This window comes from Micrasema longulum, unplaced genomic scaffold, assembly GCF_059751315.1.
Source record: "Micrasema longulum isolate JH-2025_06_02 unplaced genomic scaffold, ASM5975131v1 h1tg001166l, whole genome shotgun sequence".
In the NCBI taxonomy this organism is placed as follows: Eukaryota; Metazoa; Arthropoda; class Insecta; order Trichoptera; family Brachycentridae; genus Micrasema; species Micrasema longulum.
Genome location: NW_028278353.1, coordinates 70,696 through 87,507, shown reverse-complemented (window position 1 = coordinate 87,507; position 16,812 = coordinate 70,696). Strand labels below are relative to the sequence as shown.

General features: G+C 31.1%; 1 protein-coding gene across 2 annotated transcripts in view; it reads right to left on the bottom strand.

Annotated features, from left to right (window-relative positions):
• Window positions 1–16,812, bottom strand: part of LOC148276672 (uncharacterized) — a 266,966-nt gene that overhangs the window by 230,614 nt on the left and 19,540 nt on the right. For both annotated transcript variants that reach the window (XM_088233953.1, XM_088233954.1), the window contains exon 3: window positions 15,674–15,780. In XM_088233953.1, the coding sequence (XP_088090079.1) occupies window positions 15,674–15,780 (107 nt within the window). The remainder of the gene's footprint in view (window positions 1–15,673; window positions 15,781–16,812) is intronic.

Here is a 16,812-nt window from a genome sequence, read left to right as displayed (position 1 = left end):
AATTTTAGAACATCAAATTGGAAGTGGTTAAAATCGTTCCTTCGTTCCTAAATTTGATCTAATAATGATCAGAAGATCTGGAGACATGTTTTGTTTTTAACTATGGTTTCTGGTTTCCAGTCAAAACCCGCGGATGACAGATCATAAGCCCTTTAAATGCCTAGAATTGCATATTCCCTTTTCAAAAATATTTTCACTCTCTGTTGCAATAAATTTCAATCTTGATTACTCTCAGGGGAGAAAAATCCAGCCACGTCCACTAACCTTTGGAAATACTCAAAATATTGATAAAAAAAGGAATGTTCAAGCATCTAACAACGACGCTCAAGGGCGTAATTTTAAAATTTCAATGTGTAAGTACCTTTGAATTTTGATACTGGATTTATGTATGTATGTATGCATCGTGTCTTAGGTGGCAGCTATTCGTTTCTTTTTTGTTATGACGCAAAAAGCATATTCCATATAAAGTGTGATAATCAAATATAGGTAATATGGCGAATTCGTGCTTGGAACTAATTTAATTGCATTCTGTGTATACTATGATTGATCGGCGTCCCTGTGCTCAAACTCCCACAGTCAATATATCCTTTATTGGATATCTAATAAAGAAACCAACAACATTCATTGAAACGTGGCTTTCATTCAAATTTCTGATAAATCCTTGAAACTTGAATTCGAAAAATTGATTAATGTCTAATAATTTATTTGTCTATCTTTTATCTTCAATAAATTATATATTTCTTGTGCATATTTGGTATACATCATCAACTATTACATCTAGATATCGTCTTTCAATTATTATATAAGATGTTTTTATTGGCTTTATTATTAAAATGTTTTACAGTATCATAAATCCGGAGCATTTGGAAAAAAAATCCATCATTTCACATCTCTTCATTACTTATTTCTAAATTTGGTTATCTCAGCAGTATTTTTAAAACATTTTAACTACTTATTTTGTATAATTTAGTAACATTATTTAAAAAATATATTCACAAATTTGGACACATTTTATTCGTATGAAGAAATTAACGACATTATGTAATTAGATAAATTATTATTTAGGTATATTCCAAAATATTTTTTATTTAAAGGAAAAAAATCGTTTTAAATTATAAAACAAATTAAAAAAACAGAAATGGAGTTATGATACCACAGAGTTTGTTGGCAAAAAATTTTTGCTAAACCTTAGTTTCTGCTACAAACAATCGAGATAGTTAATTTTTTTGCGGTTACATTAGTTACCTGAAACTGAAAATGTGTTACTTGACGGTTATTTATTTCAGTGATTTAACAAATGATTGCTTATTTTTTTTCATGTTAATGTTACAATATTTTAAGTTTGTCCAAATTTTTGTAAATAAAACCATTTCCATTATTATTCGTTCATCTTAATAACTCCTTAGGGGCTGAAATCCTGTAAATTGTTTACAAACTCAACTTATTATAACTAAATGAACTAGTTCAAGAAGAAGTATAAAAAATATTGAATCGGCGTTGCCTTGTATGTGAAATAATTTGACCAAATTAATCTCTTCACAAGAATAAAGCTTTCAGCTTTTTTATTAAACTAAAATCAACAAATGGAAGAATGGAATAAATACGGATGTTCAAACATGTTACACAATATGTAAGTGGCCACTTAAACCAGCCAATGTAAATGCCTAGACTTCATATTTCCTTCTCTAAAATATTGTCAATTTCGGTTACTATTTTTTCATCGTTTTAATGTATTCATCGCGTCTTTTTGTAACATACCGTCGCACCATCGACATCGGCAGGAGGCGGTGTAACGAGAAACAAATGAACTCAAAGTGGAAAACTTAAAATTTGGCACCACTACAAATTAATGATAATTATGTAGTTCGGGGATCTATAAATAAGTATGGAATAACATGACGGAAGCGTACTAACTGTTTTCTGTGCACATGACGGTAAAAGCGAGGAGAATGTAGCCAGTTGTATGTAAATAGGCGGAATGTGTGGAATTCATTTGTTCGGTGTAAAAACGGTATAATTCAGATGATCTGGCGACCATGACAATAAATACAACGCGCACAATAGCCCATTACCACGTATTTGCATGATTTTACCACGTTATCTGGTTTAATGGAAATTATCGCCGTTTATTATGCTATTTTTACTAAATAAAACAATTTTAATATTTGTCAGGCAAGAAAGTTTAGTAGCGCAAGTGATTATGTATATTAGATTTTAAAGGCAAGACAGAAGATTGGTCCATATAAATACGTAATGACTTTTTTGCAACATAGAATTTCTTCTGGCTTTGATACGACTCGGCTATTTTATTTCGGGTTTGATCGGGTTGTGGTCCCGTGGCTAGTGTTGCGGACTCGCGGATCAGAGGTCCGAGGGTCGAACCCCACTCTACCTCAACTTCATTTCCATTTTCTAATTGTTATTTACAACACGTTAAAAATGGCCACCAAAATTGAAATATTCGAGTAAATTATAAGAACGCTAAGATATTTTTTATATTATTTATACAAGGTGTTCATTAAACACTGTCACATCCGAAACCACGATGATCAGTATGAGCAAGAAGGAATATTGGCAGATAAAAAGAAATTTTTAGAACAAATACAATTTTAAAAAAATTCATATCAGAAAAAGCAAATGGTTTCTGACTTCTGCGAGGGAGAAACAAGTACGTGAGTACTGATACGCCAAAAATGCGTGGCCGCGCTCTCCCCTGCAGAGGTAAGCAACCATTTGTTTTGTTTAATATATATATTTTTTAATTTTCTTTGTTTTATTTTTTTTTTTTAATATGCTAATATGACTTCTTGCCCATACTGATCATCGTAGTTTCGGATGTGACAGGGTTTAAAAAACACTCTGTATATGCTGCCCAAGCCAATAACAAAATTTATATAAAGAAACATATGCACAAGAAATTGAACAAAACTAGCATAAAACTATGTAGCAAAGACAAACAAGGGCAGTAAAAAATATTTATATTTTTTAAAGGAATAAGAGGCTTGTCAGCATGTAGGATAGAGGCGATATGGAAGAAGGTAATGAAAAATACACCACAACTAAGAAAAAAAATTCTTGGATTTTTTCTTGCAACTGGCGGGAATCGAACCCTCGACGCCAGTTTACGGTTGGCCGTCTAACCAATTGCATCACGGTGCCTATAATATAAACGTCTGGATAATCCGAGAACTTGGTATTGAACAGCGTCCTTCTTTAACTGTACAAATCCGCGTTCTCAGGAACTTCGGCCACGTTACGAGACGAAGAGACAATATGGAAAATTGTTTGGTACAAAGACGAATAGAGGGAACTCGATCTTGCGGAAGAAGTCCTACCAGATGGACAGACTCGGTGACAGAAGCGACTGGTGTCCCTCTTTAGGAGGCCTCCAGAAGCGCTGAGGATAGAAGCGGATGGAGGTGGAGTGTAACGACGTGCTTCTCTCCTGCCAATGCGACCACGACTGCTCTGCCAAGAGCAAACGACGAAGAAGAATAAGAAAATGAACGACAAACAAGATAAGCCATGCTAATCCATATTCATTCCAAACTGTGTTAATGCGAAGAGATCTACTAAAGGTGGTAAGATCTATCCCAAAGATTTCCAAGTTGTGCGACGAATCGACTAATCTACACATTATAGACATTGGGGCATAAAAACAAGAGTTGCTCTTAGAAGATTTGATAAATAGCAAATTTTGACTTCTGGTACCAAAGTTGGGAACATAAAAAATAAATTGATTGCAAAAGAGGTGGGACGTCACTTGAAGCATTAAGTATTTTGAAAATGCATATAAGGTTTATCTCCGTTCTACGTTTCTCCAATGTTTCAAATTAAAATAAATTTACTTTTACTACAGCTTTAACATACGAGTACATATTAAGTATTTTATTGTATTCCAGTGCATGTTTTTTAAAATCTATTTTAATATTATTTATGCCGTAATGGCTGGGTTCAGGTAAAAGACCTAAGTGTAAAAAAATATTTAAAGAACGACCCCCTAGACAACTCAATGGCGTCATCTGTTTGAATTTTTACGATTTTTACATTTAGTGGCCATAAATAACGAGAAGAAAACCGCAAAACGTGGTTTGTTTGTTTCGTATTAAAATGTTTTATGAACTTGTCGAGTCAAGGAAAAATATTGTTTTGATACTGCAGAGTGTAACCGAAACAGAATACAGAATTTAATAATGTATGGAGAAACTTGCTAATAATAAAGAGCAGGTGCCATTACCTGTCTACATTTGTAAAAAGTCCTAATGTCGACTATCGTAAAATTAGAAAAACAAAGCTGAATACCGTCGAAATGAAACGTTTTTGGCGAATGTGTGGTAAAACTATGTACGATTAATGCACAAATTTCGAGATCCGTGCATTACGTAAGGCTGAAACAAACACTATCGACAAAATCAAGAAAGGAGTGATGCGTTGGTTGGACATATTGAGCGAATGGACAGGAGAAACAACGGCTAGAAAGATTTACGATGCGAATGTTAATGGATGCAAAAAACAAAGAAGACCAAGAAAAAATTACATGACCAAATCCAACAAATACTTAAAGATAGAAGTGCCTAAAGTCGGAATATCGGCGCGCATGAATGAGAAAATGTATAAATGTAGAAGAAACGAGGTATGTATGCAAAGACAGAGTGATGTGGCGTCCCATCCTCTCTGCCTACTCCTACGGGGAAACGGCGTGATGATTTTTCTGTTTGTCGTTTATAAAACGATGCGTTAATTTTAAAGTCTTAACGGTACGAAAATAAAATTAATTAAAACATATATGTGATGCGACTAATTCAGATAGCACATTACGATGCCCAATAACAGAAGTGAAAAACGTCATCATATTTTTCAGTCAGTCGTGTACCTAGATGAAAAATAATTCAAATGGAATTAGCAATGAATTAATTGTTTACACTGGAATTTAAGACGCATTAATTTTTCATAAAAATGCTTACGTAGACTACAAAATTAGATGGTGCATTGTTGTATTATGTAAATTATTTCCTTTTTAAAAGAATCAGAAATATTTGTAGTTAGCGAGAGGGGTTACTATCTTGGCGTCAGGTGGCGACCGGCCGTAAAAACAAACCTAACAACAAATCTCCTAGTCCGACGTAGACTGAATACTAGGAGGGCTGACCCCAAGTCAATTGGACATACAGCCAGGAAGAATAAGAAGAAGAAATATTTGTAGTAAATGGGGGTGGCATTAGAACGTGGGTACATGAAGAGAGGATAAGGAAGGGAAGGTAGAGTTCAAAAATATATGTATTTGGCGAGTACCTGTCAAGCGGCATATTGAATTTTAAGTGGAAATTTCAGTGTTGAAAGTGTGATTTTTGTATAGGTAGTATACATTATTAAATATATAAGATTACAGTCTACCTTTGTTGTGGTGTCTGGTAGACAGAATTATTTTTATAAAATAAAATCAAAATAACTCACATTATTCGAATGCTGTAAAAACCACTGACTTTTTGTACCTGTTTAATTATTTTTTATGTCTAAAACTATCTTAATTTTTGGAAATATTTCATTACGAACCTACCTATTTTTATGTAAAAGATTATCTTTATTTATGTATATCTATAAAGCATAATGGAATTTGATACTTTAAAAAAAAATATATACACATATTTATTATACCTACATATTTACTTTTGTAATGAAACGTTTGATTTGGAATTTTGTACCTGTCATGTAAAAACCCTCTGGGCGTATATAATTTTTATTTATTTATTTTTATTTGGGAAAAAACGTCAGTTTTTACATATATTGTTTACAAAAAATAAGAATATATATAAACGAAAATTGTGAAAACAGTCAAAATAAATTTTCCACTGTGGTGTAAGCTATTGTTTAAGTACATTATCGGTATCAAAATAAAAGCGATTTAACAATTAAGAAATGTTAGGCACTTAGAAGTTGCAAATAAAATAAAAATACACATATTTATATACAGTAATAAAAATAAAGTAAATATTAATAAGATAAATTTAAATTTAAAGAATAAGAAAAGAAAAAAGTTATATAAAAATATTGTAAAAGGTACAAAATATAATAATGAACATACATAATGAATAAAATATAGTATTGTACAGTGAACATACGAACAAGACCCTCAGAAAAATGCCTTTTTAGCACTTAATGTTTTATTTATTGCTATATGAAATTGTATAAAGAAGTCGGCGCGGCGACGCGACACGCGGTAATTCATTCTGCGTAAAGGATTGTTTACATGTGGACAATACAATAGATATGGCAATATTGTCTTGTCCCAGCTCCGTAAACAGACTCGACCGCGTAGGACAGAGCGCTGGGACAATACGAAAATTCGGCCGCAGTTCATACGTGAGGGTTGCGAAAATAAATACACGACGGCGTCTGTGATGGCGGATTCACGAAATATACTATTCATTTTATCCCAAGATGTATTGGAACTGTTAAAGAACTAACTAAATATACATATTTTTGAAATTCTGCCTACGTTTTCAGCAGAAAAAATGTGCGGGAGCGACACGTTCACGCGAGCGAATCGCAATTGTCACAAGGTCCTGCCCGTGCATATTCACACGAAACAATGCGGATGCGCGCGGTGGTAGAAGTAATCATCTATTTCAAGTCTATTTCGGTAGCAATGGTCTCGGGACAAATTTTCTTTTCTTCGGGAGTCTTGGGACAAAACTATGTTAAATTGTTTACGTGTAAACGGCCTTTTAGGTTTATTTTTAAACTGACATACATTTTACAAAATCGTTATTTTTTTTTTAGTCAAATTTAATAAGAAAAATAAAAACAACAAACTATAAAAACCTCAAATAATATTTCTTCCTTAAGATCATATTTTTGAAGGCCTTGTTTTAATAAGATTTATAATTTATTTTCCATTAATTAAAAGCAAACAGAAGCTTTATCGAATTCGTATTTTTTAACACCTATTATGCGTCATTTCAAAATAAATTTAAATCAACCAGATTCAAGATGATAGGGGCCTTAATAATCAAATAAATTAAACATTTATTGAAACATTGATTTTTATATAAACATACGCAATCGAATCTTTTGTATTGGATCGAAATGGTAAACCACTGAAAACACCCAAACCGCAAAATCCTTTGCGTTGAGTCAGACAAAAGTCGATGTTTTAAATTAATTCCAACGGAAATGGATGTCGCAATCAAATATGTTTGATTAGAAGCATTAGAATGGTCTAACTTGGATATACCTCTCTTATTACGTTATTTAGTAGTGTTCACGTTGCATAAGGCTATGTATTCTATTATTATTTTTTTACACTAAAAATTCTTGCAAATTTGTAGCTGCTTATTTTTCGATATTTTTTTTTTACTTTGGAAAAAACAAACCATTTTAAAGCGAGGCGTTCGAGATTCAACGAGAAATAAGAGGTTCTAGAATCCGAAATATTTCATCATGAGAAATACGTGAAATATACATATTAAAAAAAAAAAAAAAAAAAAATGTTATTACTATTTTATTTTATTTTTACATCTGAGTATGTTTTTCATTCTTTATTTCCATTCTTAATTCTTAATTACTCTTACAAGTTTTCTTCATTTTTAATATTATTTCCATTTGTAAATACTCACTACAAACTACAAACCTTAAAATATTTTTTTTTTCACTTAAATTTAAATTTTTAAACAACTTTCATTTATGTTTTCTTTTTCCTTCTCTTTTTTATACTTTCATAATTAACATTAGATTTAATTGCTTTTTAATATGGAAACTTCACTGGTCCATTAGAATTAAGTCCAATTGTGTAAAATATTAAACTTTGTAACTGTACTGTATGTTTCCTGAATAAAAGAAAATAAAATAAAATAAATATCGTCAGTGTACAATAAATTTAAATAAAGAAATTCTTTCAAACTGAATATTTTTAAAACATTTCTAAAATAAATCAGCACATCGTTGTTTTTTATATAAATGTTAGATACACACTTGAAAAACTAATGACGTGTCAAATGAAAATTTCCGTCGTTTAGAATACGAAGTTTCCTCTATCTGATCTGGAAGCAAACGCAGTTATTGATCCAAAGGGTCTCCCGGAGCAATACGGCGTCGGTCACCCTAAAATTTCCTTCCCGTTCAAGTTCCTACTCTCTACGTGCACGCAATTTCAACTATTTCATAAAGAAAACACCCTTCGCTAGCACATTACTACCGCTCGCCCAAGGGCGCGAATTCATCCCATATCTCTACTACAGCGGACAAAATTATTAAAAATATTTTTTGATGCGTTCGTTTGTTGTTTTCCTTTGACATTGCTTAATCGAGCTTAACAAAAAATGCATCTGGAAAAAACAAGCATTTTGATTACATCTTCAAAGCATGCCTTTTACACGATTACGTTCTTATGTTTCATGCTGACTAGGTACTAACTTTTATGTAAGCTTTTAAGTTGCATATGGGTATTTACTATGCACACAACGTTTTGCGAATAATAATTCAAGTGATTGTAATACTCAACAAGGAAAATCGGACTTAATATAAAAAAAAAGTTTCTTCATGAAGTTTTTTATACATTATTGTTATTTTTATTGAAATCATCAAGTATCATCTGTGTTACAATATTTGAGTTTGTCCAAATGTTCGTAGACAAAAGACTGGATTTCACCCCCTCGGGGGTCATTAAGATTAACAAATTACAACAGGGATGGAGAATACCTTAATTAAGGGAATATGGAAGTCAAGGCATTTACAGGGCTTATGACCTGTCTTTGGCTGGTTTAAGTGGCCACTTTACACACTGTGTAACATTCACCATTTTGCCTATGTTTGAACATTCATATTTCTTTGATTCTTCCATTTGTTGATTTTAGTGAAGTTAAAGAGCTGAAACCTTTATTGTTGTGAAGAGATTCATCTGGCTGAATTATTTCACATACTAGGCAACTATAAAGGTTTCAGCTCTTTAACTTCACTAAAATCAACAAATGGAAGAATTGAAGAAATATGGATGTTCAAACATAGGCAAAATGGTGAATGTTACACAGTGTGTAAAGTGGCCTCTTAAACCAGCCAAAGATAGGTCATAAGCCCTGTAAATGCCTTGACTTCCCTATTCCTTATTTAAGGTATTCTCCATCCCTGTTGTAATTTATTTATCATCTGTGTATTTAAAAATAAAAATCACCGCTGAATAAACCTTTAAAAGAGCCTACTCGGCAAAAAATTGAAATAATAATCAACCCAGTGCCAATGTAGGGATGTGTGGTAGATGGAAGCGCTTTAACTATTAAATTATTATAGTTATTTCGTGAAAGATACGCATCATATTAATTATCACAAAAATAACATCCCATTTTCTGAATACATGGCACGAACGTAGAAAAGAATTCAAAGCGCGGTGAATGTATAATCAGTAGTGTGTTATTACTGGAGGCAGTGATGGGGAACAAATCCAGTGTGGCGCTCGGTACCTGCATAATTCACATATCCAAAATCATTCTTACACCTGTAAAGTGGGTCATTCATGTATGACAGATGGATGGACGGACGACTTTCTGTGAATATAAATATGAAATATGACTTTCGCCAACTGACTACAGGACCGTGTCAGCTCGCTCCGCATCGGTGCGTCCCAAGGCCCGGCCTACATTTTGTGCATCAAGAATTATAAAAGCAACAATTAATACTTAAGGCTATAAAGTGGGCAACTTCTTTATTGGTGCCGCATGCCGCTCTGAACCTCGGAGTTTAATGCACTCCGTAATGAATGACGTCATACTACACGCAGCGGAAGACCTTGTCTTCCGAGACAGCCTACCCATAGAGAATAGAGACAGAATATATATATAAACATTCACGCGTTTTCAAGTGTACGTGTAGTCATTATTAATACTCGTCATAGATATGGAAGACACAGATGGATAACTTGGGTATCCTAATGCTTTTTCCGTGACTATTTTATTTTAAAAAAACAGTTGCTAAATAACGTATGCGCGTGAGTTGTGGTGCGGATTGTATATCTAAATGTAATCTAAGAATCTAAGAATAATGAGCAAAAATGTGATTTTAAAAGTTGTATCTAATTAAAATTCAATAGTAAAGGATTTAGTTCACAAAGATGATGGGCATAAATTTGATTTAAAACAACCGATTCACGACTAAAATATTTTTACTAAAATCAAAATTTAACTTACACAAAAATATGACATTTTGATGTTTTGTGTAAATTATGTATATTTTTGTGTAATTTCATTAAAACAGATAAATTAAAAATAAAATACATACAGTGTTGTTTTATTGAAATCGTTTTGCTATATTATCAATGTACTGGTTGGTAAGAAGAAATTGCCATTTGGCAATAAGCCCGTAAAAATAAATATACACAAAAAGTCACATAAAAAACAATGGGAAATTTACTAATTATTTATTTATTTAAATAAAAGCCAATTTTCATACATATAATATATTTTACAAACATCTTTAATTACAGGTTACTGACTTAGAAACTTCAAATTATTTATATTTCGTACAGAAAATTCGATTTTATTTTATAGACAGTTGAAGATAACTCTACTTTACTTATAATTGCCAACTTCCCATTGTAATCGAGGCCCACAACACCCAAACCAATGACAACATTTGGAAACACAAATCAAGAATAAATCCAAGTAGTTCCGGGATTTGTTTTGCTTTTAAAAAAAATGCAGGTGAAATTGGTATGAGCAGCTATTGTTACATTTTTACTGTTGCAATACTTCCGATTTTGATGTAAATTCGCTAAAAGGAAATGGAACTGCGCGTGGATTGAGGCAAATTATTGACGCTAGTACACAGATAATATCTAAAATACTCGTACATACAATCCAAAAACTCGTATACATATTATAATGATACATTCCACAAAGTTGTTATAACGAAACGCAAAATGGAAATAAAAAATAATACTAGGATTAGTAACGATTGTTTATTTGTGTAGGGTACTTTGTATTTTTATCGATGTCGAAACGTCGAGAGTCAGTCGATCAAAATGGACTGGTACAGAACTTCGTCAATTATGTTATCCGTTTCATATCTGAATTAATTCCTGTGGATATAAAAACATATTTTGTATTCTGTACTTACTAAAGTACTTGTACTGTACGTACATACTAACTATATTTTATATTTTATAAAATATTTCACTTAAACTTTTAGTGAACATGGGCCGCAAACGTATAATGAATCTAAAAAGTTTATGTTGAATCTGTTATTGTATTACAATATATGTTTATTCGATTCAATTAGTTAAATTTTAGTGAAATATAACTTTTTTTTGAATGGTGAATGTTACACAGTGTGTAAAGTGGCCACTTAAACCAGCCAATGACAGGTCATAAGCCCTGTAAATGCCTAGACTTCCAAATTTCTTCTCGAAAACTTTTTCTCTCTCTGTTGAAATAAATCTAAATATGAACAACTCCCTAGGGAGGAAATCCAGCCAGTCTGCAAGCATTTGGACATAATCAAACATTGTTGAATTTTAAACGGCCTACATAATGGTTAAATATATTAATATGTGTATTGCACACACCATATTATTCCACTGAAGAGAATGATGTGTGAGTAATTAAAATAACAATTTTTATTACTGCTTTAAAACTGTTAAAACAATAATCTTACGTGTAATTAATTATAAAGCTTGGTAATATTATACAAAAGTAAGGCCTCAAAATGCGTCTCACCTAAAAACATCCGCAGAGAAGATTAACGCAATAAGTATAAACATATTACAACCGAGATGGAGAACATTTTAGAGAAGGTAATATAGAAGTCTCGGCATCTACAGGGCTTATGACCTGTCATTGGCTGGTTTAAGTGGCCACTTCACACACTATGAAACATTCGCCATTCTGCCCATATGTGAACACCTGTATCCATTCAATTCTTTCATCTGTTGATGTTTGTAAATTTAAAGAGCTGAAACCTTTATTTATGAGGGTGAAATTCATTTAATTGAATTATTACACCTACATTAGGGTGATGCTTAAAAATTAAAGTTAAAAAATTCAACGGTTCACCCTCCCATTTTGATCTCTCATATGTAAAATGGAGTTAACTAAAATTTTGTTGGATTTCATTAAGTTTTAGGGGTCGCTACCAGGCTTTAAATTTAATAAAAAATGATAAAATTCAATTTAATTTTCTGTGGTAATTTTTTATATTACAAAAAATTATTATCCCACTAAACACTTTATTTTTATGCCAGGAAGACTCCAATCTAACCACACAACCCCTTCCTTCACTCTAGACCAACTCCCCCCCCCCCAACTAAGCATCGTATTTTTGGGAGGAGAACTAAAAAATGGCGTGTCATTCAAAAATCCTGCAGGTCTGCACCGAGCACGTTGGATGGCAAAGTCTATCTACTCTCTGAAAATGTTCTTGTTTCGAGAACAATTCAGACTAACAAAACAAGAGGAAAAAGGTTTGCGAGAAATCTGTATTTTTACAGTCTTAATCTATATAAAGTATTGGTTCCAAGCTCCATCCGCTTGTTCAGCCCCAAGAAACGACTTAGAACTCCTCAAAGATTTAAAGAAGTATGAGGATGTAAACCCTGTCATAGCTAGAAAAGCAATAAATAAAGTATGTGGCCATTTATGGTATGTCTCAGAGGAACTTATCGCCTTATCATTTTTTGACGACAAAGTGAGAAACGAAACTAAGAAGAAAATGGTGGAAGCTCTAAAGAAAGAAGGAGCTGATTTTTGCCCGAAAAGAATTAATGTAGACATTGATAACATTGGTAATAAAAATCTAGAAGATTTTGTCACTAGTAACACCAAACGATTCTTTTCTATTACCGGATTAAGCTCCGATTTCCTCAAGAAAAAAGTTGAAGACTGGATCAAAGACAAGGAATATATTCAAAGTAAGGAGATAGTATCCAAATTTAAGGTAGTCAATGATACAGCAGAGAGAGGGGTGTCCTTAATCCAAGAGTACAACAAAATACTGACCCTAGATGAAGACCAGAAGCAGTATATTTTGCTTCTTGTGAAGTCCTTCAGACAAAAGTTCCCGAACTACAAAAAAGCAACTTTGCTGTCTGCATAATGAGTTTTTTACGTGTTAATTGTGCATCAAAATCTTTTTAAGGACTCTAAACAACTAATATAAGCTTATATTAATTCTGTAATAAGTTTTTTTTTAATTGTGACAGTTAAAGAAATTTTATAAAAATCTGTGTTTTTTGTCTAATTTTCCTCTTGTTTGTTCACATCCCGAAAGTAAATTGTAACACATATATGATACAAAATTAGCTTTGAGTAACATATATGGACCTTATAACCTCATTTTAGCTTTTATTATGTAAAAAAAAAATATATATACAATAAATACAATTTTTTTTAAATAATCACTTTTTGGGAAAATTTTAGATTTTTTAATCTTCGGTAGCGACCTTTAATTTTTTCTCAAAAAATCTCAAAAAATTAATTTAAGTTTCTCTTATTAGGTAGAACAAAACGGGAGGGTGAATCAAGAGAAAAGAAACAAAAAAATTTTTTGGGTCTTTTAAGCATCACCCAGTGTGTAAAGTGGCCACTTAAACCAGCCAATGACAGGTCATAAGCCCTGTAAATGCCTAGACTTCCAAATTTCTTCTCGAAAACTTTTTCTCTCTCTGTTGAAATAAATCTAAATATGAACAACTCCCTAGGGAGGAAATCCAGCCAGTCTGCAAGCATTTGGACATAATCAAACATTGTTGAATTTTAAACGGCCTACATAATGGTTAAATATATTAATATGTGTATTGCACACACCATATTATTCCACTGAAGAGAATGATGTGTGAGTAATTAAAATAACAATTTTTATTACTGCTTTAAAACTGTTAAAACAATAATCTTACGTGTAATTAATTATAAAGCTTGGTAATATTATACAAAAGTAAGGCCTCAAAATGCGTCTCACCTAAAAACATCCGCAGAGAAGATTAACGCAATAAGTATAAACATATTACAACCGAGATGGAGAACATTTTAGAGAAGGTAATATAGAAGTCTCGGCATCTACAGGGCTTATGACCTGTCATTGGCTGGTTTAAGTGGCCACTTCACACACTATGAAACATTCGCCATTCTGCCCATATGTGAACACCTGTATCCATTCAATTCTTTCATCTGTTGATGTTTGTAAATTTAAAGAGCTGAAACCTTTATTTATGAGGGTGAAATTCATTTAATTGAATTATTACACCTACATACTAAGCAACGCCTGAAAATCTTATTTTTTCAATTTTTATACTTCTTCATGGACCAGGTACCTAGGCATTTAAAGGGCTAATGACCTGTCATTGGCTGGTTTAAGTGGCCACTTTACACACTGTGTAACATTCATCATTTTGCCTATGTTTGAACATCCATGCTTCTTTCATTGTTCCATTTGTTGATTTTAGTGATGAAAGAGCTGAAACCTTTATTGCTGCGAAGAGATTCATCTGACTGAATTATTTCACATACTAGGCAACGCCTGAAAACAATTTTCCAATTTTTAAACTTCTTGGACTAGTTAGTTTTATTACAAGAATTGAAGAAACATGGATGTTCAAACACAGGCAAAGTGGTGAATGTTACAGTGTGTAAAGTGGCCACTTAAACTAGCCAAAGACAGGTCATAAGCCCTGTTAATTGCCTAGACTTCCATTTTCCCTTCTTTAAGATATTCTCCATACCTGTTGTAATTTTTTAATCTTAATGACTCTCAAAGGGGGTGAAATCCAGGCTTTTTTCTACAAACATTTGGACACACTCAAATATTGTAATAATGACTGATTAAATAAATGTCTTGTTTAAACTTAAAATATTTTATTTTTATTACGCTTTTTTTTCATAGATTCATAGATGATAACCTTCGGTGTAATTTTTGACTCAAAATTTGGTGCTTCGGAAAATACGAAACAATTGACGAAATAATACGAAGATGTCACAATTTATATTTTTCTTTTGCAAATTCCCAAAAAGTTGATTTCTTCAATTAAGTCGCTTTCGTCCTAAAGGTGCGATATTATGCTGTTGCTTATGTCACTTTATTGATTTATCCTCGGTTTTATTTATTTTATTGCGCTTTTCACTTCACGCTTGCCTACCTTTTCTGAAAATACTAATTTCCAATGGTTTTCAAGGTTCACGATCCATGTTATTTTAGAAACCTGATGTTGGTTGTTGATATCAGAATAACATATTGTCAAAAGTCGCGTCGTCACAAGATAGCACGTTTTGTCAATTGTCGAATTGCCAGTTATCTGTCATAGCGCTGAAAACATCTACGTACTGCGCATGCTTATGCACAATTTTTAATCCTAGAAATTGCCCCGATCAAAACAACAACAAAAATGGCTTAAGGGTTGGCACAAGAGTTATTTTACAACTAACAGCACAAGATCTTGTATCATTTTCTGACCCATGCAATACGACCTTAAAGCACTGCATTCGTAATACTAGTTTTAGTGGTGTCGTTAGCGTAAATCAAAAGTTAGAAATTTATGTTTGCTGTGTGATCGAAATTCCCAAAACGTATTTCTTAAAACGAAAATGTAAATATAAGGTAAATAATGCAGGAAAGATGTTAGGTCTTACGATTATTGTACCAATTTGTAATATATTCAAAGTCATATGAAATACACGACTGAAAAAAATTGCAATCTTACCGCTGCCAGAGTTTTTGCCAAATGCGTTGGGGTCCATCTCCAGGGTTTTCCTGGTGTCTTCTAGAACATCTCGGCATATGGGAGTCACTAACCCAGGGGGACATTCTCTATAAAAAATAACGTGACGATTAGATTTTTGAAGATAAAATTATTTTTTTAAATAAGGTAAATCACATTTGTATTCCAGTCATTTCTTTATTTTATTTATTATATTTTATTTATTTTATTTATTTTATTTATTTTATTTATTTTATTTATTTTATTTATTTTATTTATTTATTTAATTTATTTAATTTATTTAATTTATTTAATTTATTTTATTTATTTAATTTATTTAATTTATTTAATTTATTTAATTTATTTAATTTATTTTTTTATTTAATTTTTTTATTTTATTTTATTTATTTTATTTATTTTATTTATTTTATTTATTTTATTTATTTTATTTCGTTTATTTATTTTATTTATTTCATTTATTTAATTTATTTTATTTAATTTATTTAATTTATTTCATTTATTTCATTTATTTAATTTATTTAATTTATTTAATTTATTTCATTTATTTTATTTATTTTATTTAGTTTATTTATTTTATTTATTTTATTTATTTTATTTAATTTATTTCATTTATTTCATTTATTGTATTTATTTTATTTATTTTATTTATTTTATTTATTTTATTTATTTTATTTATTTTATTTATTTTATTTATTTATTTTATTTTATTAATTTTATTTATTTTATTTATTTTATTTATTTTATTTATTTTATTTATTTTATTTATTTTATTAACTTTATTTATTATATTGATTTTATTTGTTTTATTTGTTTTATTTATTGTATTTATTTTATTAGTTTACACGGCACAGATCTCTTTTTAAATACATTAAACATAACAGTCTATTACAAAATTATGAAATAATACAAGAACAATATATTTTTACATATTACACACTTGTTTAATACATTGTACTATATTATAACTATGCGATTGATTATACTTTAGATCAAATAAGTAAAAAAAAAAAAGATCACGCAGTAAATTAGAAATAGCGAAAAGCATAAATTCTTGATTTGTTGGTATTGTTGCAATATACATAATATATTAAAAGCCCTAGGTATAATACAAACTGTCTCGT